At 52.0% G+C, this 26,739-nt stretch overlaps 9 protein-coding genes and 2 non-coding genes across 11 annotated transcripts; 6 read left to right on the forward strand and 5 right to left on the reverse strand.

Annotated features, from left to right (window-relative positions):
- Positions 1 to 95: 95 nt before the first annotated feature.
- J4E83_011015 (uncharacterized protein) lies at positions 96 to 1,727 on the forward strand (the record flags this gene model as incomplete). Its single annotated transcript, XM_049337893.1, has 2 exons — positions 96 to 212; positions 360 to 1,727. 2 exons carry the CDS (start codon positions 96 to 98, stop codon positions 1,725 to 1,727), a joined length of 1,485 nt encoding a protein of 494 aa, XP_049183008.1.
- A 3,417-nt stretch (positions 1,728 to 5,144) lies between these two features.
- J4E83_011016 (uncharacterized protein) lies at positions 5,145 to 6,404 on the reverse strand (the record flags this gene model as incomplete). The annotated part of the gene is made up of 2 exons (XM_049337894.1): positions 5,145 to 6,176; positions 6,228 to 6,404. 2 exons carry the CDS (start codon positions 6,402 to 6,404, stop codon positions 5,145 to 5,147), a joined length of 1,209 nt encoding a protein of 402 aa, XP_049183009.1.
- A 262-nt stretch (positions 6,405 to 6,666) lies between these two features.
- On the forward strand, positions 6,667 to 7,368 carry J4E83_011017 (uncharacterized protein; the record flags this gene model as incomplete). Its single annotated transcript, XM_049337895.1, has 1 exon — positions 6,667 to 7,368. One exon carries the CDS (start codon positions 6,667 to 6,669, stop codon positions 7,366 to 7,368), a length of 702 nt encoding a protein of 233 aa, XP_049183010.1.
- Positions 7,369 to 7,960: 592 nt separating this feature from the next.
- J4E83_011018 lies at positions 7,961 to 8,034 on the forward strand. Its single transcript has one exon. It is a non-coding gene; the product is annotated as a tRNA-Ile (tRNA).
- Positions 8,035 to 8,546: 512 nt separating this feature from the next.
- On the forward strand, positions 8,547 to 8,648 carry J4E83_011019. Its single transcript has one exon. It is a non-coding gene; the product is annotated as a tRNA-Met (tRNA).
- Positions 8,649 to 9,159: 511 nt separating this feature from the next.
- J4E83_011020 (uncharacterized protein) lies at positions 9,160 to 10,747 on the reverse strand (the record flags this gene model as incomplete). The annotated part of the gene is made up of 3 exons (XM_049337896.1): positions 9,160 to 9,262; positions 9,311 to 9,543; positions 9,596 to 10,747. 3 exons carry the CDS (start codon positions 10,745 to 10,747, stop codon positions 9,160 to 9,162), a joined length of 1,488 nt encoding a protein of 495 aa, XP_049183011.1.
- A 1,294-nt stretch (positions 10,748 to 12,041) lies between these two features.
- On the reverse strand, positions 12,042 to 13,984 carry J4E83_011021 (uncharacterized protein; the record flags this gene model as incomplete). Its single annotated transcript, XM_049337897.1, has 2 exons — positions 12,042 to 13,295; positions 13,346 to 13,984. The coding sequence occupies 2 exons, from the start codon at positions 13,982 to 13,984 to the stop codon at positions 12,042 to 12,044; spliced, it is 1,893 nt and encodes a 630-aa protein (XP_049183012.1).
- Positions 13,985 to 15,500: 1,516 nt separating this feature from the next.
- J4E83_011022 (uncharacterized protein) lies at positions 15,501 to 16,647 on the reverse strand (the record flags this gene model as incomplete). Its single annotated transcript, XM_049337898.1, has 3 exons — positions 15,501 to 15,894; positions 15,967 to 16,003; positions 16,056 to 16,647. 3 exons carry the CDS (start codon positions 16,645 to 16,647, stop codon positions 15,501 to 15,503), a joined length of 1,023 nt encoding a protein of 340 aa, XP_049183013.1.
- A 141-nt stretch (positions 16,648 to 16,788) lies between these two features.
- On the forward strand, positions 16,789 to 17,235 carry J4E83_011023 (uncharacterized protein; the record flags this gene model as incomplete). Its single annotated transcript, XM_049337899.1, has 2 exons — positions 16,789 to 16,796; positions 17,025 to 17,235. 2 exons carry the CDS (start codon positions 16,789 to 16,791, stop codon positions 17,233 to 17,235), a joined length of 219 nt encoding a protein of 72 aa, XP_049183014.1.
- Positions 17,236 to 17,535: 300 nt separating this feature from the next.
- J4E83_011024 (uncharacterized protein) lies at positions 17,536 to 21,174 on the reverse strand (the record flags this gene model as incomplete). Its single annotated transcript, XM_049337900.1, has 2 exons — positions 17,536 to 17,858; positions 17,934 to 21,174. The coding sequence occupies 2 exons, from the start codon at positions 21,172 to 21,174 to the stop codon at positions 17,536 to 17,538; spliced, it is 3,564 nt and encodes a 1,187-aa protein (XP_049183015.1).
- A 435-nt stretch (positions 21,175 to 21,609) lies between these two features.
- Positions 21,610 to 22,172, forward strand: RPL26B (60S ribosomal protein L26B; the record flags this gene model as incomplete). The annotated part of the gene is made up of 4 exons (XM_049337901.1): positions 21,610 to 21,705; positions 21,756 to 21,818; positions 21,871 to 21,964; positions 22,018 to 22,172. 4 exons carry the CDS (start codon positions 21,610 to 21,612, stop codon positions 22,170 to 22,172), a joined length of 408 nt encoding a protein of 135 aa, XP_049183016.1.
- Positions 22,173 to 26,739: the final 4,567 nt, after the last annotated feature.

Below are 26,739 nucleotides of genomic sequence, written 5' to 3' on the forward strand. Positions count from 1 at the left end.
GCGGTGATCGTCGCCTGCCATGCCGATACCTGACTGAGACGCGTATTACACGGAAGGGTTCTGCTAGCCTGAAATCTCTCTAATCAAACAACAACATGCCTCAGTATCTCGTCCGGCTTGCGCAGGCGCATGAGAGTTTTCGCAAAGTCGAACTGCAAGCGCTAGCCGATATTGCGGGAGTGCCTTTACAGTTCGTCAAGTATGAAGAAGATGTAAGTAGCTTTTCTTTAACCCAGCAGTCTTACTGTCTCAACTTCGTCAGTCGCGTCTCTCGCAGTGTTGTTTTGGTTCAGATTCCGAAAAAGCAATCCCAGTGTCGCGTCACGCCCTACAAAAGCATACATTTCTGACGATCAAAGTCACCCTACTGCATTGTCGATCTGCCGTCAGAGGCTGCGGCACGAAAAGCCATCGCACGGAGCATCCTCGCACAGGGCATCTACGAGCTATGGGGCCAGGGATCAACATACGACGCCCTCCACGACTCCGTCCGCAGTCTGACCACATCCTGGTGGCCGCAGTACATTAACGCATCTTTCCGCTTTACCATAGAAGGCTATCGCGGCAGTAGATCAAACGATGAGCAGCGCGACATCATCGACAGTTTCTCCTACATGGCCTTCAAGGGACCACCGCGGATGCGAAACCCAGATGTCGCATTCCGTGTCTTTGAAGACTACGATCTTAATGTTAAGAAGCCCAAGTACATTTACTTTGGTCGCTTCATCGCCGATTCATGTCGCAATGAAGCCAAGAAGACATTTGACCTCAAGAAGAGACATTACATCAGCACTACATCGATGGATGCCGAGCTCACACTGCTGACGGCTAACATCGCACACGTGGCACCGGGGAAGTTGTTTTACGACCCTTTCATGGGCACGGGCGGCTTCCCGATAGCATGCGCTCACTTCGGAGCAGTAGTGTTTGGGAGTGACATTGACGGCCGCACTATCCGCGGCCTAGGAGGCAGCGCAAGAAGGGGACAGACGGGGAAGTACGACGTCGTCGGTAACTTCAAGCAGTACGATTTAGAATCCAGCTACCTAGGCGCCTTCGTCTCCGACCTCACCAACACCCCACTGAGAATACCGCCACCCAGCAAACATCACACGACAGGCTACCTCGACGGCATCGTATGCGACCCACCCTACGGTATCCGCGAAGGCCTCAAAGTGCTAGGATCCCGGCAAGCGCTACTCGACATAGAACGCCAAACGCACCAAGACCAATTCAAAGAACCCGGGTACATACCCCCGAAGCGGCCCTACTCCTTCACCGCACTGCTCGATGACATACTAGCCTTTGCAGTCGCAACACTAGTCCCCGACGGCCGAATCAGCATGTGGATGCCCACGGCGAATGACGAGGACATCGAGCTCATCATCCCGAGCCATCCTTGTCTCGAACTGACGTCGGTTTGCGTCCAGGCGTTTAACAAGTGGTCACGCAGGCTGCTGACGTATCGGCGGCGCAGGGAGGAGGAAGTGCCTGAGGGGGCGGCGGAGGCTGTGAGGAGGGAGTATGGGAAGGGGACTAGGGCTAGTGAGTTGAACGATTTTAGGCGGAAGTATTTCCAGGGGTTCAAGGAGTTTGAGAGTATGAAGAAGGAGTTTATAAGGATGAAGGTGGATGCTAGGGCTGGGGAGGAAATGGCTGGTAGAGGAGAGACGCCTGGTGCTGGAGTGACGTCCGGTGTTGCGACGGAAGATGATACCAAAACGTAGATGATGTGTGCTTCAGACACACATGCAAGAGCTAATCTGCCCGAACATGCCTACCTAGGTATTCGATACCCATCATCAAGGAGTGATCACTTCCCCTCCCCAGGATTTACCCTAGCCCTCCACCTCCCATCCTCCCCCTTCTCCAGCACAACCCTCTTCTCCGCCGCCATCAACGCGAAACTATCTTTGTTCTTCTCAAACCACACTTGCCCCTCCCTTGCTCTCGATATACACAGCACATCTGTCTGTGCAACCACCGTACCGCCAGCAGCAACAGCTAGTGCACCAGCAGCGAGAACTGGGCGCATGCTGGACGTTGCTATCTTACCGCGGGTGTGGTTTTGGAGACGAAGACGGTTGATGATGGGTGTGCCTGGAGGAGATGGGAATGGAGGCGGCGGGGGTGGAGTTGATGGAGGAGGGGGGTTTGGCCGTTTGATTGCAGTACGGAGGCGTGAATTAGATAGCCAGAAGCGGTGTGTAATCCTGGGAAAACAGCCTGCCATGGACTTTGGGAGATGGGAAAGAAGCGACATTCTTCCGACTGCCTGAACGGAATGATTACAGTAGGGAAAGATGAAGGTTACTCAGCGTTGTTGTAGGGTTGAGTTGGTATGTTGTTTGTCCCTAGGTTTGACGAGCTGGGAAGAGAAAGAACAATGGAAGACGGAAGTATATGGGCGCTGTGTGATATTATGCGTGGTGTCACGATGGCGTCGTCCGCTGGTGCTGTTACTTCACTGGTAGCTGCGCTTAAGTTGCTTTCACTGAGATGTACTGGAGCAAGATACGGCCGTGAAAGCTTAGCGTTCTTGCATGCTCCTCCAACTGTCTCCGTATAGCGTAGGAGAGGAAGACAAGACGACCTCGGGTATCGTTCGCGCAATGCTGCAACCAAATACGATTGTGAAAGCACCTAGTCCAACAAAGCAGAGCAATCACTGCACTTATCGCGAGCCATTTTGCTACTCTCCATCCCCAGGAAAGATCCGACACTGAAATTCACCATGCTCATTCTCTGATATCCCTTTCGTGCGTATGCTACTCACCTCTTCCAAACTCTTTCCCTGTGCCACAGCCATCTGCACCCTATAATATACCTCTTGAAAGTTGGTACTATGATAACAATGACAGACGTTCCACTCGTAGTACGGCAACAGCTTATAGCCACGGCACCGGCGATCGTCGGGCACAAGACCGATATTTCGCATGAGTTGGGGGTACCATAAGATGTCGACGACGTCCCCAAGCGTTACTCCGTTTTCACTGTGAATAGGGAACTTGGTGTGAAGAGTCCGGAGGCCCTCGGTAGAGCACTCCTCGGTCTCCAGATTGACGGTCAAGCGCAGGACTGGAGGTTCGGTGGCGAACATCTCGCGCCATGTTGCGGAGCTCCTGTCGACATGAGGCTTTTTACAGTGCTTCAGTAGCTGGTAACTGATGGTAAGGTCGACCGGCTGGTTCTCTGTATCACTGTGGTTTGGTATGCGATAAGTACGGAACATTTCGAGTAGCGGATGAATTTCCACACTATCCCATGGAGTAGCCGTCACGTCCGGAAGCTGGTATGGGTCATCATGTAAGATGACAGCTTCCAGTTTCATCTTATGAGGGAGCCTGTGATCGATGTATATTTCGGCATCTGGCCTGAGTGCAGCTGGAGGCGTTACCACGTCTAGAGAGCGGTTTAGGCATGGGAGAAACATGTGCTTGCGGATGTCATCCGCGTCCGAGATGAAGGAACGCCATTCTCTGTTGACGCAGGAGACGCGTAACAGATCGAAGTACCCAAGACAGGGATCACTGGAAATTATCCGCTTCAATTCGTTCGGGAGGTGTGCACTTGTCGGGCTAGACATGACTAAGATGATGCTGCCGATCCTCGTCAGTGGGAGTATTAGTACATGATCACGGATTGCTTCACTGATTGCGAGCAAACTTGCAAACACCGAAGGAGAGTACAGCCGGAAATACTCATCGCTATTGCATGATCTTTCCAGCATCGCTCTTGTCGTTAGCTCTTTCGTGGCTGTTATCCGTGTGATTCGCGCCGAGCTTGTAGAACAGGGTGGGCAATGCTATGGAAGTGCGAAGCGTTGTCTTGAAGGCTTATTCATGAGTACACCAGGTGAGCTAGCTGCACCAATATCGTATGAATAACAAGGTCAGTTGGGTGTTTATCGGGAGACGCTTTCTTGATTTTCGCTTCTCTGAACTCACTACCAGGTTTTATGTCGTTCTACTCTTGTTTTCAACTCCCCGTCCACCATTTCCACAACAACACTGAGTTTAGCATGCTTGACCTTACCGGAAATCTGAATAACAAGGTCTTCACTTTGTATTCCCTCAAAACTGCTGCCTCCTTTCTTGATCACCTTGGCCTCAAACCTCTCCCTTTCCCACTCCAAATCTTCCATTCGTTTGTCATGCGTTTCCTCCGTAGCTCTAGTCTTATGGTAGCAACGACAATCACTACCGAAACAGTCATACCGAGGATCAGTAGGTAAGACATGGTCTGGTACAAGGCCAGCATTCCGTGGTAGCAGAGTCCTCCATACCGCGTCGTAGACATCCCCCAGTGTTATCCCGCGTCGGTTTCGCAAGACCTTTTGGGTAGGCTTAATATAGGATGCTCTGTTGCCGCATGACCATTCATTCCATAGAAGAGTCAAGCACTTAAGTGCAGGCTGAGTGATTAGCATCTTTCGCCATACCACTGAAAGATTGATGGAGTGTGGCTTGTTGAGACGCTTCAGTAGCTGGTAGCTAACGCGTAGATAGGTCCCCTGTCGTTCTCCTTCGTATCGGGTCATCTCACAAGAGTGTGACTCTTCGAGAAGCGGATGTATTCTTACGCTAGACCATGGCGGAATCACCACTTCTGTTAGCTGCATGTCGGAGTCTTTCAGCTCACCAGATTCCACTCGGAGCCTGTACGGAAGGACCCAGTTGATGCACACTACCCCTTTGTTCGGATTGGCAAAAGATGGCAGTACTGCTGGCGTTCCACTGCTCGGAAGGCGTGGCAGAAACATCCGCTCACGGATGTCGTTTGTCTTCCAGATGATGTCACGCCACTCTCGGTTTACCCAGGAGAATCGGAACAAGTCGTAGTATCCAAGGCATTCATCGGTAAACACCATTACCTTCAGCTCAACCGCAAGGTCTGCGAAACTGGGCCCGCTCATGGTCGTGGTGTTGTGGGTAGCCTTCGGCGGCGCAAGCATTGATATATGAACGCAGATAGCTTTGCCGATTGTGAGCAAACTTGAACCGGAATCACAAGATCGCACCATTCGTAGCATGTTCCAGATGCTTCATTTTGAGTCTTGCTAGGGATCTTGACCAACAATATCTGGGTCCAATATCAGTGATTTTAGTAACGTTGTGAGCTTCGACGAGGATGACCGCCAGTCTCTACTTCCGTTGCTTAGCATCACCGTTCGCCGCCTTTGCAGTGCTCTTGCCCTCAGACTTTTCCTTCTGCTTCTTCTCAGCCGCCCTCTTCTTTGCACTCTCTTTCTCAAGGATCTCGATGGTCTTCTCACTGCTCTCCCACAGCTTCTTCTGCAGCAGCTCATCATCGATCTCCTTCCTGGTCCATATCTTTCTCCTACATTCCTTGAGGAAGTATGCCCCTTCTCCACGACCCCACTGTGCCTCCATAGCCGCGTATAGGAAAGTTTGTGCACCTTGGTCAGGGCTCTTCAGTATCAACCACCACAACGGCCATGTGATGAGGTATATTGCCAGTCCCCACAGCGAGCCGAAGGTAAGGTATCGCCGCATGCCGGGTGTTCGTGTCCAGCCCGGATCGACCATGATTACGCGTGCGTTCATGGGTTGCTTGTCGGGGCGGACGTAGTTTGAGAGATGCTTCTGGAAGGCTACGGCGAAGGTCATGAGGGCGAGCTTGGAGGTTGCGTATACGGTGGAGGGTGTGAAGTCGAGTTGTCCAGGATCGCTCTTTCCGTCTTTATTTGCTTTTGTGTCGACACCTGGCAACTTTCCGCCCACGTATGCCGGGCATGTACCGAAGATGATCCGAACGTCTCGATCGGGAGGTTGAGCACGTAGTGCTGGGCTGAGTATGCTCAACAGGTGGAAGTTGGCCATGTAATTCAGCCCCCAAGTAGCCTCCAGCCCATCTTCAGTCTGCGTTGCCTTGCCTCCTGGTGGTGTCATTGTGTTCGCACAGAGGACGATTGTGTCGAGACGTCGTGGCGGTGCGTTGTCGACCCATTTCGTTGCAAACTGACGTATGCTATACAGGTCTTCGAGGTCGACATGCTCGGCGGTGATAAGCTCGTTGCCTGTCTGGGTTCGGAGGTCTTCGATGTAGTCGACGAGGAAGGGGTCGACAAGGGGCTGTCGAACCAGGAGAACAATCTGTGCACCTCGAGTTGCCAGGCCTCTTACGACTTCAGCACCTATGCCAGCAGTTCCTCCCTATATATTATTAGTACAGTAGTTCAACGCATGCATATGACCCAAACTTACCGTCACCATAACTACCTTGGAATGCATATTCCTCTCCGATCCATTCGTGGCGCCACTGAAGAACCATTTCAGCACGTACAAGACCGCACAAACAGAAGCGAACTTCAGAACGGCCCAGCCGTATGGAATAGAGTCGATGCCCTCGTCGAAGGCTGTGGCCAGGATGTTGACGGGCATCTTGGCTGTTGGTGGGACGGGAAGCGGGAAGGTTCAGGAACGCGGATCTATGCTGGCTCGCTAAGCAGATCGGATCCACGTGGCGTCATAGCATGTGATTGCGCGTCGAAGAATGTCGCCTGGCTTCACCACCCACATTTCACTTTCACCTCGACTTTTCTTGCCCGGCGGTGTCGCTCCTTCCACCGCCGCAAAACCTTAAATCCACGACGTCTTGTCACCACCACGCGCACCACGCGCGATTCGCAACGAGACCGCCACGATGTCCGCTCCCACCACAACACCGACCGCAGACGAGTACGACGCCGACGAGCTTCTTGAAGAAGACCCCGATGTCTCCACCAAGCCTTTCGTCGAACAGCGCGCTTTCGGACGCGGTCTGTGGAAGAATCCTATCAAATTCGTCTCCTCCGCCCCCGAAGTACAGCCAGCACCCACATCCACAAACGGCAAGACCATGGCGGAGAAGTACCTTGCGATAATGTTTCCCAATGGCCAGCCGCAACCACAACCTGAGGCTTACCCTCGATGCGGCATATGCGGCGAGCCCGTCAAAGAAACCGACCAGCGAATACATTACCTAAGCCCTGCACACCAGGCAGCACTGCCACGAGCGCCAATACCCTCCGCGATCGATCGCACAAGAATGGGACTGAAATACATGGAGAAGCACGGCTACGACGTCGATGCGCGACAAGGCCTGGGTACGAGTGGCCAAGGCATGCTCTTCCCACTGGTCCCCAAGGAGAAGCGCGATAAGCTGGGCTTAGGCATCGATAAGAAAGAGCACATCCAGAGGAAGTCGTTAGGTGGCGCAAGTCGCGCAGACGTCAGAGAGGGCAGGCTTGATGCTGGCAAAGTTAGGAAGCTTGCCCAGGTCCAAAAGAGGAAGGATGCGAAGTTGCAAAGAATGTTCTACGGCAACGACGAGGTTGAGAAGTATTTGGGACAGCTAGAGGGCTGACACACGACTGATGATTGACGACCCATCACGACGTGTGTTGGTCGTTCAAAATTGTCTGATGGCGACTTCGCGTCGCGCCGCATTACCACCAACCATCGAATACTCGTCTTTCGGACTATACATCGATGGTCGGGCATGCCGAGTGCCAGAAATGACTGACTACGATTCACGAGTATACTGTTAATGTTCCTCATAGATTTTGCTTTACAAGCGCATAGCGCTGGCGTTGGTTTGTTTCGCTTTCGAAGATACCCGTGGCTCAACAATTGAGCCCCTTTCAACAACATTTCCTTCAACTTTGTCAAGTATGAATACATCGTATCCACCTGAGCATCTACCAGTCAACGTGAGTCCTGGGGTTATGTCAGACTTACCAGGCCTGCTCCTAACCTTGCAAGTTCTGTGGTTGCCCCACCATGACAGTCATCCGAAATCTCCGAAGTGGAATTTTCACCCCACCAAACTTCGTCTGCTCAATGCTAACATTAATAGCAAGGCTTGTAACGCTCGAGCGATCTAGAGGAGTGCTGTTGATGTTCTTCCTTCATAAACCGTCGAGGTCGGCAAACTTCCATCGAAACAACCAAACATCGGTCGCTTAGCTCAGTTGGTTAGAGCGTGGTGCTAATAACGCCAAGGTCGCGAGTTCGACCCTCGTAGTGACCATTCTTTTTGCGTGCGCAGGCTCCTGTCGTCCAGGGTGGCTTGTCTGCGAAGTTGTAGCTTTTTGCCGGAGCGAATTGGTCCAAAATGCATATTTTTGGTCTTGAAAACAGTACCCCTTCGAGGCTGCATGTATTCTTCAGTCAATACACAGCGAAAAGCAGCCTTACGAACACTGTTTCGTTATCACAGTCTTGTTTGGTTTCATTGGTAAGAGGCTCCGGACTTGGGTCCACATTTGCAGCGTACCTCGGGAATCAGCGCACATTGCGGTAATTACCCACATTTCAAACAGCGATGTGTCACCCGACCAGCACATCGATTCGACAGGGCCTATCAAATTTGCAGTTAGTTTTTCGATTGTTTCCCGCTCCACACGCACCCCACCGCTGAATGTATCGACATTATAGATGATCTACTGGGAGATATTGTCATCAATCAAACAGCATCTCTCCGGTGCAGCGGTTTCGCAGCATGTGGCATCCTATGTCACTATCTGAAGCTTGACCGCAGAAGCCTCCCTGGTGTAGTTGGTTATCACGTGGGTCTCATATACTCTATGACTGTTCGACAGAGCAGATATCCCGAGGTCAGCAGTTCGATCCTGCTGGGGGGCATTCTTTTTGCCAACTGCGGCGTCAGCAAGCTGCATAGTGCTGCTGACGTCGATGGGGTTGAACTTCCAGAATCATTTTATTTTTATTTTTGACTACGTCAATTCTGTGAGATGGAAATTGCAGATGATGTTGCTTTTTTTATTTTTACCTTTCTAAATGCTTCGCGCACTCTCCTTCTTGACGAACAGGCTAAGGTGTTATTTACACGTAACTTGTAGAGACTTTGAAAATAGTAGTGATTTGCTAGCTGCAACCAAGTACAATTCTAGCGGACTACCGGGCTCAGCTTCTTGCTTTGCCCACACTATGCGACATGGTAGCAAGGTAGATGGGTTACTTAGTCTCATGAGCACAGTAATAGCATACGTCAACAGGGCGGTAAGCACGCCAACAGTTGCACGCAGAAGACATAGGTTACGCAAGTCCTTATTCACATTTCCTCATCAACCAAGTACGCGAACACTAGGCATCTCTCGCGATAATCGTACGTCGCTGACATCCACTGCAATACCTAGAAAACTAGTTCACCACTGACTACCTTCTTAATCGTATCCTCGACAACATCCACCGCGTTATACTTCTCGTATTCCCTCTTGATGGTATCGAGCCTCTGCCTATTTCTCGTCAGCTCCGTGTCCGTCACTCAGTTCCACAACACTGACAGGTAAGAGAAAACGTACTTGTATGTGGCGTTGCCCATAATCTTGTCGAAAGTCTCCGTCAGCAGTCCCGGCGTTACTTGCGGTAAAGCATGATAGATACCAAAGCCTCTGTAGTTGATCAGAGTGCCTGTATGCAGTTTATCTTGTCCGTTACCCGAGACGATCATAGGTACACCTGCGCGGAGCGATTGTTGGATGGTGCCGTATCCGCCGTTCGTGACTAGAACGTCTACCTGCTTCAGTGTCAGCAAACACATACGCACTTGAAACACTGGGTATACGTACATCCGGAAGCGCCAAATCCAAAGGAATAAACTTCGCTACCCTCGCATTCGCCGGTATGGCGAAATCCAACATCTCCACATCAGACGTAACCAACGTCGCGATTACAAAAATGTCCTCCCTCCCGCCAAACGCCTCCAACGCCGGTTTAATAAGCGCGCTAGTATCATATACCACACTACTAGAAGAAACAGCCACAACCGTCTTCCCCGCAGCCTTCGCTTCAAGCACATCGCCCCACCACTCAGGCAGACTATGTTCCGCAATACCCACCGCAACAGGCGCGCCCATAAACCGAAGATGCGGACGCCAATCACTGCGTTCCCATTCAAACGCCGGGATCCCGTATTGCAGATACACATCTGAAGCGCGCATCATCATATCGTACAGACTCGGCGTCGTGGTCGTAGCGCCCATTTCCAGTAGCAGAGCATCGACAGCCGCGTTGACGGGCGTATCAATCGGATGTTCCCTCCGATGAGCTTGCTGGGCTTCGAAATGGATCTTCTGGCTCTTCGGACTGGTATCTGGGTATTTTCCTGAGCGGAATGGGAATGTGTCGTTGCTGGCCGCTGCATATGGAGCTAGACCTATAGCGATGGAAGCATCAGGTCGGATGCCAGGTGCGCCATGTATAACAGGCGCGAGGCCGCCATATGTACAATCGAAGATGAATACCATCTTCTCCTTCTCTCCATACCGATCGCGAAATTCCCGAAACGTGCGTTGCAGCGTGCGGTACTGCGCCGGAATCGTCTTAATAAAGATATTCTTAAAAGCAAAAACCTCCTGTTCATCGCCCTGCAGACTAATAAACTGGCCTAGGTCTTCTCCAGACATGATTTGCGGGCCTTGGCCTTCGATGCCGATGTACGTTGCGCCGATTGATTCGATGTAGTCCTGATATTCGGGCCCGGAGATGAAGTAAACGGGGTAGCCGCGGGAGATGAGGCCTTGGGTTATTGTGGTGATTTTTTCCATGTGGCTGAAGGCCGGGGTTGCGGCCATGATTATGGGGGGTTTGGTGGGTAAGGGGTGATGGCTGAGGATTTGGGTGGCATGGTTGAAGAGGGAGGTGAGGTTGCCTAGCTGGAGGTAGAGGACTGCGAAGAGTAGGGGCACCAGGCCTGCGGCGTAGAGGGATCTCTGCGCCATGGCGATTATATTGAGAGCTCGATCTCGACTTCTTCTAGCACAGAGAAGTCGGGTATGACGATTGAGGTATTTCTCCGTGCTTTTGTAGGTATGTCTTCATCACCCCTCTCCTGCAACTTACGCCCAGGAGGTAGCACGCCGCGCTGGCATTCAGGCCTCCCACGACATACTTGGCTTACTCTCAGTATCTCATTCTGCGGGGACAGATTCAAGCCATTAGGAGGAACTACTGCATCTCTAGATCAAGCCTCGTTCCCTCGTGTGAGCGTAAACTTATTGTTGCGTCATCCAAAGCCAATAAGTAAACACGGAAAGAGATCATCATTGGTGGCTGTATTAGTATTTTGAGCGAAGCTAGAGCTAAGGTTATTAATTAAATCTACTTGCAAGCCTCTAATAGTCCCCCTCTATTACCTCTAACTAGTTCTTGTTCTAGAACTTCTCTTAGTACTCTATTTCTTAAATAAATTTAATAATACTACTAGAGTACTATAGTTAGATTTATAAGTTCTCTAGTTTAGACTAAAGTACTAGTAAATAGCTAATAATTCTATTTAACTTTATAAATTTGCGTATATATATTACACTTAAGTTAGTGTTAAAAAAGTAGAGTAACTACTTCTTATTAAATCTTTTTAGTACTAGCTCTTAGATTATATAGTAGTACTAATAAGTATTATTATAAAAGTAGGTATAGTATAAGATAGTATTAGCGTAAGTAATAAGCGCTATAAAGTAGTTAGAGTATAAGTTAATTTTTTAAAGTTAGATTTAGTATTATATAGAAAAGTAGAATTTAACTTACTTATATAGCTATATTTATAGTATCTTGCATTAGTATAGATTTATAGAAAAATTTTTTTAGGTATTTATAGTCTATTCTAACTAGGCTGTAGTAGTAATGTAACTAATAGTTGCCTTAAGTAGTGTACTAGTTTTTAGTAAAGAGAGCTAATAATAACCTTGGCGACTTGTGGTAGTGCTTACATCACTTGTTGCACGGCGCGTTTACTCGTTTTCCTATCTGGGTGTAAGGCTAGGATGAGTCGCGATAGCCGCTGAAAATAGTTCGTGTGTATTCAGCATGGTGCATAAACTATATGAGTGGCTTGCAAACCTCCAACGCGTCTACAACTAAGCGGCACGACCATGTATGATGACGTCATCGTTTCCCTGCACATGGAAGCCATCATCGCAATGAACCTCAGTGTTACGCCAAAAGTGCATTGGCACGTTTGATTCTGGGTAATTTCGAACTTGTTTGAATTTGAAACGCTATGCAAATCCCACCTATCTACAAACTCGCCCTCTCACCCCCAAGCTTCTTCCCTGTAACCCCCGAGAACCACGCATCCAACGCTTCACACGTGCCCTTCCCTTCCGCCAGCTTAACAACGACACCAACATAGCCGTCCGGTCGTACAACGATAACACCACCTGTCTCCTCATCAAGACCCATCTTAGCATGCGCCGCAGCCTTTGCATCAGGAACCCTCTGGTCCCAGACATCATCGGCGTAAACGTGATCGGCGTAGCGGCTGAAAGGCTGGGGTAGTTGTTCATCGATGTGAATACTTGAGCGCGGTGCTGAGAAAACGAGGGCCAGGGAAAGGAAATCGGTGTGGGGGTTGTGGCGTTCGTGGTACCGGTCTTTCTCCTTGATATCGCGGTGGAGGAACGTGCTGAAGAAGGATGTAGGAGATGACATCTGCGTCGCCAGATCTCTAAGTGCTGTTGCGCTCTTGTCCAAGCTCCCGCCAAAGATGAACATGCGGTAGGAGCCGTTCATGGGGATTTCTTGTTCGAGATGTACGACGTTGGCGTCTACGACTCGTGTGACGGTTGCCGGGGTCATGATTCTTCCTGTCCGTTGGCTTGTGCCGTTCTGGTAGGAGAGGATGAGGGGGTGCTGGGCGGAGTGTTCGGGGCCCCAGTTTATCATGTTGGGTTTGTAGGCTACGCCATATCCACTGGTGAACTCGCAGCTGGCTTTGAATGTCTTGATGAACTCATTGTCTTCGGGGGCTTCTTTCGCGGATGCGCCGGCAACTTCGCCGGCTGAAGGTATCCGCGCGGAGAACAGCTTTGCGTAGCGAGCGTCGAAGTCGAGGAGCGTTTCGGCAATGAGTTTGCGCTCGGATTCATATGTCGAGAGGAGAGAGCGGGGTGCCCAACCGCTCTCTACGTGATGAATCTTCCATGCAATGTTTACTGCGTCCAAAAACGCTGTGTTCATGCCCTGGCCAGCCTTGGGGCTATGTGTGTGGCATGCATCGCCACCCATGAAGACGCGCTCGTCTAGTGTGTAACGTTCCGCGATACCTTGACCGATAGGGTAGACTGAGTACCATTCTACGCGGTCCCAAGAGATGGTGTACGGTTCGAAGATCTTCTTAGCACGCGCTTGAACATCCTCCGCAGTGGCGGATTTCCGCGGGTCCCAGTCTTTGTCCGTAGAAGATGCGACTTGGATGTACAAGCGGACCATATTGTTCTCGCGTGGGATGATCATAATGGAGCCGTTGTCGGAGTGGATTGTGCATTTCATCTATGTCACTGTTAGTACCCACAGGAGCAAAGAACATAGGAGATACATACCTTGATGTCGGGGAAGTTCGTCCTGACAACTCCATCCATGACACCCCAAACATGCGCAATAGGATCCTTGTAGATCATCTTGACACCCAACTGATGCCGGACAAAACTCCTCGCTCCCTCTCCACTGAACAAGTATTTTGCGCGTACAGTCTCCTCGTGGGTGCCATCGATATGCGCCAGATTGACCTCAACAGGATACGTCTGATCCTTGTCATCATTCTTGAAGCCCTTGATCGTCCAGGGTCTTTGGATCTGACCACCATTCTTCTCAATATCCCCAATAAACGTCCTCTCGATCATACCCTGGTGAAGAAGGGTAGTAAACGGATACCGCGCATCGATGAACTTTGGACAACTAGCCCAAGTACCTGTCCGGTGAATACCCTTTTGCGCTGGATCCCAAAAAGCCACCTCATAAACCTTTGCGGGTTCGTATTCCATAATCTTTCGCTTGAGACCCATGTTGCGTAGAAGATCGAGAGAACGTGGCTGGATTCCGTCTGCGCGTCCAGTGGCGGTCGGCTCCGGTCGATTGTCGATGTGCTTGATCTTGTAGCCCCATCTCGCGAGACATGTTGACAGGCAGAGACCAACAGGTCCCGCGCCAACGATAACGATATCGTAGTTTTCCACCGCCATTGCTATTCTTTCAACCCAGATTCAAGGAAGAGTCTGTCAAGCAGATACAAACGCGTCGGGAACGATCCGGGAATACGGATGATGCCCCACACTCAATGATCAAAGTAAGTAATCTCTTCGCTCTCAGCTACACCGAAATGCTCAATGCAGGCGACAAGGCGTAAAGAAAGAGGAAAGAGGCGTAAAAGATGTAAAAAGGGTATAAAGTATATTAACTCGAACAGTAACCGACGATCCCAGTGACCGGCACCTGCTCTTTAAGAATCAGTAAACGACGCCATCAAACCACGGACCAAGGCTAGCCTCGGCCGCGTCTTCGTCATGGCAAGACAACTCGGGAGTGCGTAGTGCGCGCCGGCACACGACTTCGGATGCGCGAGAGAGGGAACCAGGGCCTGGGGACCTGGGTACGTGGGTCGCCGCGTGCGCCGAATGGGCATGCCGTCATGTTGCGGGGAGTCTGACTAGGCGTTGGCGGAACTGATGCGCGGCATTTTGAGCGCCAAGACACATCTCGCACTTTGCCTTTTGCAGGGCTAGCGTGGTTGCATGCAGGTTAGGTGACGCGCAGCCGCGATCTGGGCGAGGCAGGCGAGCATGGCATGGAGTATCGTGAAGTGGAGTGTTTCGGCCGCTTACATTTACCGCTTCTTCTTCCCTTGATGTTCGGTGTGTGAGTAGGATTCTTTTTTGTTTTTGACTTCGTACGAGGGTGTGTGTACTGCCAATGAGAGGGGTGGTAATAGGGCCGAAGCTTGTCGTTGAGATGATGATAAGGCTGCACGTGTAAGTAAGACTACGCTTGCGAGTACCGAGTATGCTTCCCGTGGAGTTTGCATCGAGGGTGTTGCCGCAGAATGTCATAGCTTCAACAGGAGCCTTGCTGCTAGTGAATGAAGACGATCTAAATTTCGCCGTGACGGTCTCGAAATCCTCCGTCTTGATTCTGAAATGTACCGTGCAGATGTTGAAATTGGCCGTGGTGATATGTATCATGATTTACGAAACGTTCTGGGTGTAAGGAAAGCTCATATCATGTAGATCATCATAATCTTTTCGACCCAAGGCATCTTGCAACAGCTTGTTTCGATATCAGCATTCATGCTGGACCTCATTGACATTCATCTCGCCTTCAATCAGACGGACCCATTGAGTACCACGATAATGTGTGTCCGTAGAGCAACTTGCCCCGGTGATGTACTTCTGTATTCGTACAATCATGTATGATACCAATAATATATACCAGAACCCAGACGCCAGCGCCGTTCACACAAAGCCGACTAAGCTTTGCGAATGATGTTCGGGACATGCCGCATGAACGCTCAAGCCCAGACATGGCCAAACATGCTGATGATGCAAAAAGACTGCATCAAGTCAATATGTTCCCTCCACATACTTCCATCGAAGCCAGGTCCCGGTAATGCCCCGCAAGCTTTTGCAGCATTGTGTGGCAACCGGCAAGGTCTTCCCGCTTCATCTCCCCCGGTAGTGTTCGATCCAAAGTGGATGGATATCCTCAAGATACTGTCATGTTGCCGAGTGCGACTGCCATTCTCTCCTCTTCCTTTCGAGCTCTCGCTGCCTCGGTTTCCTTCCTCATGGTCTCCAAGTTCCACTCATCGCCGCCCTCATCATCACTATCCGCATCGCTGTCTTGCGCCCAGTCACCCTTCTCGAACATAGCCCTACCAGTGGCATCCTTCATCTTCTTGGCCTCCTCTTCAGCCTGCTTCTTGTCGATACGCTCCTTCTTCCACTTGGCGAATGTTTCGGGCGTGACAGGTGTGAGCTTGCCGGTGAGCTTGTGTCGTTCAGATTCAAGGAAGTCTTCGAGGGTGAGGGTGTTGAGTGGTGAGTTGGCCATTAGGGCCTTTTCGGCGGCGCGTTGTTCCCTAGTCTTGATGACGAATCTGCAGAACATGTTAGTTTCGGTTCCCAGATGTGTTCGTTCTGTATGGCGATAATGTATTGTGAATACGTACCCAGGTGGTAGAGAGTGCTTGTACATGCACTTGTCGCCTTAGATACAGGTCAGCGCGCGCCTCACATGAATTTCGTTGTCGAAACTCACCTCCGTTCGGGCATGTCCAGAACCAACCATACTTCTGATCCTCGATAGCCTGAACAAAGTACTTGCACACTTTGTCTGTTGTGGTCTTTGGGTTGCCGTGCTTGCTGAGAACGACCTGTCGCAGCTTTTCCTCGTCCCAATCGTCCATGTTATCCTTCTTCCGTCGCTCCTCTTCCTCTTCCTTTTCTTGGTCTCTGTTATCGGTGTATAAACTCCTCTTCTCTGTTTTGCGCTCGATGGCCAGGTCATGGCTGAACTTGCACTTCTTGCCCTTTTCGCAGTTTCCCTTCTTGTAGAACTGGCATAGTACGGTCTTGGGGTCGGTGCCAAAAGGTACTTTCTGGACCTGCACTGGTTTGAAGAGCTCGGCGGTCTCTTTGCGGGCTTGTTCTGCCGCCGCCTTGTCTTTCTCGCGCTGGGCTTTCTCAGCGGCCTTGCGCTTTTCGTCGGGTGTGCCACCTGATGCGGTGGTGGCTTTGAGTTGCGCGATCTGCTTCTGGGCGGCTCCTCCCTTCTTATTTTTCATACCAAAGGTCTTGTCCACCGCGACCTTCTTCACCTTGGGCTGCTCGCCCTTGCCTTTGGGTGGCATCTTGGCTTATTGTGTACGGACGTTGAAGTGACAGTGGGGAGGTTGGTTTGTGATATTCCAAGGATCCGGGCGCCTTGGAGAGTCGAAAATTCGGTGCCTGGCGGGGGATATGGGACCTGGGTCGTGTGTGTCAAAGTGAGAATGACGCTGTGTGGGGTGGAATTTCGAGTGGCGGAGCATCTGGCGCTAGAGCCAGCCCTACCTTCGCCGACATTCCCGAAGCTTCAAGGTGGCCTTCACATGAACCCCAAGAGTCAATCGCTGCGCACCCAATACTGTCGCGACATTCCCGTCTCTCGAATTGTTCTGTCGCATCTAGCTTCCGTAAGCTCTTGGCATTCTTGTCTCTGCCATTGGATTTACTAACAACTCCGCAGCGCCCTTGACGCCTTACACCTGTCACCCAGCTACACTCGACGCGCGGTCGCACCCAAGATGATTACCGACAGCCAACTCTACTCGCTCGCCATCTTCCTCGGAAGCGCTGCCATGCTGCTCATCGTCCTATACCATTTCCTCGAGGTCAATTCCGACGATCACAAAGTTGAGGAGAAGCCCAAGGCCGCGTCAGGCAAGGTCAAGGCATGAGTTGCGCGGTGCATACGTGGGAGAGGGTCACAACAAGGAAAGAGGCTGGAGGGAGGACAAAGGATACCACTTGTAGGTCGGCGACTTTTATCAAATGGGGGCATGGAGTTCTGGCGTATCAAAATAGCGATTTAATCGCTGATGGATTTAACATGGTTGAATTGGCTATGGCTTACGTATGGAGACATGCTTCGGCTTCCTTCTACTGCGCACCCATAAAGACTCCCAATGCGCCTTGTCCTCGCTATGGGTATACGCGTACTTATACAAAATTATCAAATCTGAGCTTATTCGCAGTCCTTAATCCTCGGCATCTACCAGCTCTTCCTCTTCCTCGTCGCCTTCGATGAAACCCCTTCGACGCTTCTCGTTGGCAAGCGTTACGCCTCCACGATCCATACCGGGTCCACCAATGCGCTTCTTGAGCGACACAAGTCTTTCATGCGCATCGCGGGCTTCTTCTTCCGCTGAACGCTTGGGTGGACGTCCGCGACCGCGACCTTGGCTAATAGGTGCTTGTGGTGATATGCTTAGTGCTTCTATTCGCTCGGGCTCGACTGTGATACGTGGTGTAACTTGACGTCCCTGCGCATCGCTGAGATATGCCTCAGAATCATGCGAGTCTATGAATGAGAGCGTTAGATCATTTCTCTCCAAGTGTTCAACGACGATTTAAGCCCATCAATTATCTTCCTTACCAGAGAGACCCCCAGTCGGCCCATCACCAAGCTGCCATGACAGAGGACTGATATGGGCTCCGTGTATGTGATTGCGCCAGTTGCTCTCTAGATCGAAGGAATAAGGCTGATGACGCTCGATGCTCATGTTCGTCATAGGGTCGTAATTGGTGACTTCTTTGCCGCAATCATCCCACAAGCATTCCAGAGTCTCCTTTCGATGCACCTTGTATATATGCTTTTGAAGTGTCTCTAGATTGTGCAGATCCGCCTGACAGTTCTGCCACTTGCACTTATACGATCGGTACTGCGGGATATGGTTTGCAACACTCGGCGACCTGGAACTGATACGGATGGGCTCGTTGCGCAATGAGCTTGGTTGCGGCGGCTGGTGCTTGAGAGGACCTGTGTGACCGTTCAGAGCTGGACGAGACTGCGCAGCCGGAGATCCATGGATTGCCTTTCTCCACCCAATTGGGCGGCCCTTCTTCTTCGGCAGTGGCTTGCCATCAGGCCCATACTCCGTAGCGGAGCGGAATGCTTGATATCCAACCCCAGCAGCACCGGAAGTAGGGCGTGGGGCACTTTGGCTCATAGAAACGGGGTTGCTCGGACGTTTGGGTGTCGCTGGACCTGGACCCGCACCGTTGGGGAGGGAGTGTCGAGGAGGGCGACCGCGGCGCTTCTGCTTAAACGGATTGATGGCTTCGGGTAGAGCTTGGACCTTCTGAGCCCCACCTTCACCAATCGCACTGGGCGGAGCGCGGACACGAAGCGCTTCATCGTCGTCGGAATCGTCTTCCTCATCGTCTGCATCCTCAGTCAAGGCTTGAACGCCGTCTTTGAAATACCCTGGAGGAGGTCGTCCTGGATCAATCAAGTCCCACCTGATTGTACTAAGATCCGATTCCCAAGTTATCTGTGGTAATGTGGTCCTCAGTCCATCTAAATGTTGGTTCAGATTGCGCTCAGACGGATGGCGTCCACAAGCGAGGAGTACATCCCTTGCAATCGTGGCAGGGTTGTATGTGTTTCGACGGAGAGCATTCTTCTTCTCAAGTGGTTCAACATAGACCTGGTACCGGAGTTCGTTAGGCGGCGGATGGACTGGCGGCGGCGCAGATGCTTGTGGCTGATATGAAGGGGTGTTTGCTATGGGGAAGTTCGGGGTGGAAGGCTCTTCATCGACAGCCATGGCATCTTGATGCGAGTATGATGCGTAAGGGTCTGCGTTCATTCTCTTGCGCGGCGGACCCATGTCTTCCTCTTCTGAAAGTTGAGACAAGTCGATGAGATCGCTCAGATTGCGTTTGCGAGCAGCCTCTTCCTTGTTTGCTGGCTTTCTCAGCTCGGGCTTAATTGGCACCATCTCGGCGACGGGTGCAGGCGCAGGTGCAGGTGCGGGCGACGCGCTCCCTGGGAACGACGGGTAAGAGCTTCCGTTCGCTGGTGAGGCAGTTGCTGGTGTGTATTGAGGGGTCGGCGCAACGGGGGTCGCGACTTCCTTTCTCATGACGGCAGGCGGCACTGGCGGTTTTTGAACTGGAACTGGCGCCGCCTGTACTGCCTTGCGAGATGCAGAATTCACATCTGGCACTGCTGTGAGTAGGCTCTTAGCGAACACTGCGCGATCTAGCTTCAGGCCCATTTGCTCTAGTTGTTCGCACAACTCGATGTAGGAAGGGTTGCTGTTGAGTAGCCCTAATATCTGGCTGGGTTCAACTTTGCGAACGTCATTTTGGGCGTTGAGATATGCTGCTGCTGCGCTCGCCAGATGTGCCTTCTTCTCGGGTGGCCAGTGAGTGTTACCTGTGGGTCGAGTTGGGGTCGGCTGTGCTTGTCTGACAGGGACAGCTTGGGGTACGGCAGGCGTAGCTGGCTTCGCTGCTGGTTTGGGTGTCGCCTTCTTCTTCGAGTTCGTCGCTTGGGGCGTGACGGTTTGAGCAGCCTGTGCGGGTTGCGAGGTGGCAGACTGGGGAGCGGGTTTGTTCTGCGCAGTCGGAGACTTGGGCGCTTTCGCTCTGCGTTCTTCTTCCCAGATTCGAGCTAGGAGTGCCGGGTCCTTGCTGTTTAGCTCTCTCATCTTAGCCATCATCGCTCGGATCTCGCTCTCTAGTGCTTCAGCAGGGCCGTCGGCACTAGATGCTGCAGAAGGTGCTTCAATCGCATTCGCTTGCTGTTTTTGCGCCTTCTTCGCTCTTGGCTTGGGTTGTGAAGCGCGCAACCTAGCCTCCTCTTCCTCTTGTTGTTTGCGTTCCTCTTCCCTCTTTTGCTCCTCTAGTTTGCGCGTCTCCTCGGCGATCCTCTCTTCTTCTGCGCGCGCTGCATCTATAATCGCCTGCTGCGCAGCCTGTTTTCGCTGATATTCTGGCCATGGATCGTAAACTGCCATGGGGTCTACAGTGGTGGTGCCCTGCGCACTGTATGTGTCCGCCATACTGGTGGCCGGTGCCGGTGGTGGCGGCACAATCGCAGAAGGCATTTGCGCGTTGCCGTAGTTGTAGGCCGTTGACGATGTGGCGTTCTGAGAGTTACGCGAGGCTTCAGCAGCTACGCTAGGGAGCTGTCGAGCATTGTAATCGCCATACTGCTGGTTCGCCGTGGTGGTCATACTTGCGCTGCGTGAGTTGCTAACAGGCGCATTGTTGTACTGAGGCTGGGCTGGACTGGCAGAGCGCTGTTGCTGCTGGGTGTACATCGCTTGGGTTCTCTGAGTCTGGGAAGGGTACCCTGCCGCCACGGCCGGTGATGGCAAGCCTCGACTCGCTGGCTGCGCGCGGTTGTTGTTGACGCTCCGTGGACGCGCTTGCGCTTGTCCGTAGCCAGCGTGGGGTTGTTGCGCCTGTACTTGGGGCGAATGCGAATTGCCGGCGGCGTAGCGACTGGAGTGCGAAGAGGCGGCTGTATTAGTTGCGGTGAAGCCCGCTTGGGTATTCGTCGGCGCGGTATTATTCGTATACGATGTGGAGCTGCTCATATTCCGCAAAACCTCGGCGGCGCCTCTGGTTGTCTCTCGTGTCCCGCCATAGTTGTTGCTACTCCATGAGTTATCTTGCACCGTTCCATATCCACTGTTTTGGTTCGCGTACGATTGCGGCTGGTAGGAGACGTAGTCTTGCGCTTGTGTCGTCGGCGGCTGCTGGTACTGGCGGGATGGTTGCGCGGCGCTGTTCGCAGCGGGTGCAGTCTGGTATGCCGAATACTGTTGCGCCGAACTTTGTTGATACGGGTAGCTATAAGGGTTGTAGTTGTTTGACGACATAGCAGCGTATTCCTAAAGGTCTGCAAGTCCTTCCGAAGCCACTATATAGGGAAGATTCGGTCGCTGCATGGGGACCGTGGTTCGCGCGAAGGGGCTCGGGTAGGCGTGAGCGGGGGTTCGGGTGGGTGTAGATGCAATATTAATACCGCACTCGGGAATCGTCCGTATCGGGGCTGCACCTTGGCGCAAGTTATGCGCTGGTCGAGGGAGCAGACTGACTGCGACGCGTGTTGAAAGTGCGCGACGGCTCGGCGATGCGCTCTATGATGCAGACGCGACTTGCAGCGCCAGACTGTTCGGCGCGGAGAAACCCACACTCCGACCGCGCTAGCGAAGCGAAGCCGCCCTAGCAGAGGCACATCTCACAACACCAATTTTGTGATCGCGACACGAACTTTGTCTACTAACCCGACAACCGCCAATCCCACAGCAAAAATGACCAAGGTTAACGCAATGGTCGCGAGCTCTCGACGCAAGTCCCGAAAGGCGCACTTCAGTGCGCCGAGTAGTGTGCGTCGGGTCATCATGAGCGTATGAAGAGACTTGGAACATTGCATGGGACATGTTCTAACAACCTTCAGGCGCCTTTGAGTAAGGAGCTCCGCGAGAAGCACGGAGTGCGCAGCATTCCCGTCCGCAAGGATGTAAGTATCCAGATCTTCTCCCCCAGTTTCGTCGTATGCTGACTTTTCCTAGGACGAGGTCATGGTCGTCCGCGGCTCCAACAAGGGACGTGAGGGCAAGATCTCCTCCGTCTACCGCCTCAAGTACTGCCTCCACGTCAACGGCAGTGCGTAGCCCTCTATTCCCACTCGCCAGCAGATATACTAATTCACAACACAGTTGTTCGCGAGAAGAGCAACGGCCAGTCCGTCCCCATCCCCATCGCTGCCTCCAAGGTCGTCGTCACCAAGCTCAAGCTCGACAAGGACCGTGAGCAAATCCTGGAGCGCAAGTCCGCCGGTCGCGAGGAGAAGAAGAAGCAGAGGGAGCAATAAGCGTATCGTCCCTTTCTATTGACGATACACTACGGCTATGAGGGACATCGACACGAGCATCCCCGTCCCTAGAGGATGAAATGCATATCATGGGTTCACGGTTTGGGCATGCGACACGCGCATGGAAAAGCAGGGCGTTATACCGGCTTCTAGCTCGAACAATGGACTTGCCATCATGCGGCCCCGTCGAAGTTTTCTGTTCGAAATGATACCACGATGGAATGGAGTTTGGCAACGAATGAGATTTGTTACTCCAGCCGTCGCAGTGACACTCTACGTGAAGTTTGACACGAACGCTAGTATATCTACTCTCCAACCGAACCTGATGGTTGACGTGAGTTATACGACTAGCGGAGAAGAACGCCAGACGACAGCAGTCGTTGCTCGCATGCAGACCATCTTTGAGATTTCCCCATGACGGAGATGGTTTGACGCTGAGACACATTCCTTCAACTATATACAGAGCCCGCGTATGTCAGTATGACCACAGTGTCAACTGCTAAACTTTGAATGAAACTACAGCCATGTTTGACAAGTGCAGCGTACCGCTCAATTGCACGCATTCACACCTTTCATGTTCTCTTGTGTAGCCACGACTACGGGCTTAGCATTTTTGAGATCCCGATTCTCTGGTTCTCGGATTCTATAAATTCTCCCATTACACTTGCCAATTCGTTCTATAATGACCCGGTAGAAGTTATTTCCCTGCTTCAAAAGCCGCTATGTAGTAATACAAGTTATCTACCTCGACTCCGAGGTAACCCACACCTCTATCGCATCTTCTTTGCAGAGCTCAACATATATTATCTCCACCGTGGCATCTCCACTGGTTCATTGATGCATCAACCTACAGGCTTAGCGTTCCGAAAAACACACGGTGGCGTTCGTCACATTTTGCTCGTACATGTAAACTGCTGTTTCGGCTACTGCACATCGCCACAACTGTGGTGTACCTACTGCACATGGAAGCAAAAGCTGCCCAACGCCAACGATAACTAATCGATAAGATACTACGGGACTCTATGTTTGGGTTTGCGAACTACTGTAGGAGGTGCTGGCAAATCGGAAGTCGTCTGGCGAGTGCCAGATCTCGTGCTAATGGAGGCTGAGGGCTAGATGCAGATAGTGGATCTGTCGCTCGGGTAGGCGGCGGGTGAGTTATAGAAGGTAGAGCTTGTTGAAGGCGAGGAATGGGTTAGTTTTTCTTGGTCAGTGGGTCGTGATCTCGTGGCGTGGTTGGTTGGTGATTTTTTTTGTGAGCTGCGCATGTGGGCAATTGAGCAAAATGACGAGCCTTAGACAAAATGTCAAGACAGGCATATCGATTGGCATATGTGCGATGTTTGCTTGTGGCATCCCATGGTTGGATACGAAGACTGCATACACGATACGACTGACCTCGGGATTCTCGTATCGATAGTGATGTTGCCTGAGCTGGAGATCTTGATGCTTGATCTCGTGTTCTATATCCGGACACGAACACTATTGAAAGTATTTTGTTATTGTATGCAACGCACAACGAACATGTTCTACCTCGCTATCCAAGACCCTTCCGAGGTCTGCTTTTTGCATCATCCTTGCTATCAGTAAAGACAAATGTAGATCAGGCGTCATGTGACATCAGCCTCCGCTGCGGTACGGTACGCGAATCTCACGCCTCACGAATCTGACATAACGTTGATCTTATATCTCACTCATCTGAATAGCAAAGATATTTCAGGCGCAAGTACATGTACAGTGTAAGCGCGGTGTCTCCAAATAGCACGGCGTCAGATGCGTGTAAGTGCCGTGGGCGTAAAGTGGTAATACGGCACTTCGATCGCGTGCATGATTGATCGGTTCCGCATAGAGAGCGATTGTGATTACCGATATATGACGAGACCACTTCGCCATCGAGATATGGTGAATGCCTGGCATACATGCGACTGTGTGTAATGACACCCGTTGGGAGAAAACGAGATGTGGCGGCGATGCCGGTTTCCCGCGACAGTTCATATGGAAAAAGCAACCGTCACTTAGCAATGAAACGCATCCGAGTATAGATCGAATGCTGCGGTCCGCTCCTTTGCTTCTTCCCTCCTCGGGTAACAACGTCTCGATGCTTTTTTGTATGGCCCGACATGATGGTTGTGACAGCTGCAAGTGCCGTTCACATGCCGTTGAATCCAATCTCCAATGCATGGGCATCTGCGCACGCATGACACTGGATAGAGGGCTTCAATGCTCAGCCACGTGCTTCCCCAGACCCAAGGGCGCATGAAGAAACATGCTGGCTTAGTTGCGTGGCAAAGACTTAATTAGCAGGCATACCACTGCGAAACAGAGAGTCGCGAGTTGCCAGCGGAGGCATTGTTTCGCATAGCGAACATGTGGGTAAGGACCAGCCGTCTTCTTCAAACGCTCCGAGCCGTAAAGTCTCTCCAAGCCCAAAACCTTGGGATAGGCTCACCACCAAAAAGTCTGGACAACTTGTCTCGGGGCTTAGCAACGTGGCAAAGCAAGATTGAGGATCCGAGAAGATCCGTCTCGTATGTCGTGACAGTTGAGGACCGGGATCGCCTGGTGTGTCGGTAGCTGCCAGAGAGTTGTTTTGCCGATAGTTCATGAGTCTGCTGAAGGAACGTCGTTTCCAGCTCGCATGACATTGATGACGGCCAACTGCATCCTATGCGTGCCTAGTACGTAGCCGGATATTGCTGTCCCAATCTAGTGCAGTTGGCGGGGTAGGCATCCGAATGGTTAATGAGGATGTGCACTGTGCCACCAATGCGGTCACGGTTAAGGTTGGCTGCATGCAGGGCGTTTTTAGCAACGTCGAAAAGGCTCCGTGGTCGCTAGTGATCTCATAGACAACTATAGATCGTGATGTCGAGGCCATCGTGTTGCGCTTACGTCGTGAGGCGCGTGGTTAGCAGCTGGCGTGTTGTGGGCTGAGTCAGGGTAGGCACGCCTTGAGAAGGGCCGTGTTTCTGTTTCAGGTGCCCGCTAGAGCGTCTCTCGTGTCCCTCCCGTCACGAAGCCGCCCACTTGAGCGCGCGCCTCCCATTCTTTTTATTGCCATCATGCCACCACAGTCAGTAATCTCGAATCGTCGTCACTTGGATGTGATGCAAATGTGACGACGATGGGCGATACCAGCAAACGGCGTGTTGTCGTGCCTAAACCCCACAACAGGCTAGGAGAGTGCACAAAGTGCACAGTCTGCCCAGCGCCGCCAAACTGTTCGCCATAGCTTCCGGGGACGTCGCCCGGACGCGCACTATCGATAGGTACTACTTTACGTGCATGCATATACGGCTGCACACGTTTTTAGGCATTCGAGAGTGCGAGCACTGAGGTCGAGTCCTCGGAACCTTCTTTTAAGTCTTTCTACTCCGGAGCATATCATCCGATCGTGGAATGGCGTGCGACAGGCGAGCAGAAAGAGGCCAGGAGAGGAGCGGTCTGTCTTGATTCGTGAAGTGGTCGAAGGAGCGGAAATGATCAGAACCCTTGCTGTGTCGAGCCTGGGAGTTTCATGCGCAAAGAGCGTGGGATGCACAACGAGCGACAAGATCGGCACCGCAGCAGCGAAAGTCGGGGCGAAGTGATGCCATCAGGTATCCGACTGCAATAATGCAGCGTTCGATGGCGCCGGGTACTGTTCGCCGTTGACCCCGCAGCTCTCAACATCCTCACGGTGCAGATTCTGCTGGTGCTGCGGTTGCACAGAAACCCAGGGACATGTTCCGACACTGGGGCTGTTTCCTCGCTGCAAGCATGTCTCTTGGCTAAAATAAACGCTAAATACTCTTGGTTAAGGCCAGGGGCACTGGCGAATAACGACGACAGCGGCGGGACGTCATTGGTTTGTCTCACCATTTGCCCCTGACACTCTTCGTGTGCATGGTCACACCCTCGCTCGTGCCGTCGCCGCTTAGGCCATTTGGGAGATGCCCAAGCCCACCCGATGGCTGCCCTTGCACGACCGTGAGCGCGAACGGACCCTCTCAGCGGCCGGTTGGACGTCTCCCTCTCGCTCAGGCTCACCTGTCTCTCCCCAGCTTCAGCCTCCGTGTGCCTGAACAGCCTCACCTAGACGGCTTTCCATCTCGACTCCCGCACACCGCTGAGCTGTGCTGCCTCTCATTTCGCCCTACCCTTCGTATACCTCTTCGCCTCTTTGAGAGAGGGTTGCCCCGTCGCTCCCTTTGCACTAGTCGGATCAATCCATCGTCGTCCTTCGCCAGATCGAACATACTGTCGCGCTCGGTCTCGACATCTGTCTTGGATTCGAGTACGTTCGACACGACCATTACTTGCTGGACCATACTGACGCTTTGTCGCACTCTAGACGATTACGATTGTCTTTACGAGCCAATTGTATCCTTCAGTCGTCGCATTCGCCTTCCCAACGCGCGGCCGACCAACCTTCATCTTCGGACAACTAATAATCCTTGGACCTTACACCTAGTCATGCGAAGTCGAGTGGAATTATAACCAGTCTATTGCTTTACGTCTCAAGTCGAGGATAAACTCACATCACGTTCGCTATTCTTACCGGATCTAACACACGATCCACATCACC

This window comes from Alternaria metachromatica, assembly GCF_023757995.1.
Source record: "Alternaria metachromatica strain BMP 0045 chromosome Unknown scaffold_59, whole genome shotgun sequence".
Lineage (NCBI taxonomy): Eukaryota > Fungi > Ascomycota > Dothideomycetes > Pleosporales > Pleosporaceae > Alternaria > Alternaria metachromatica.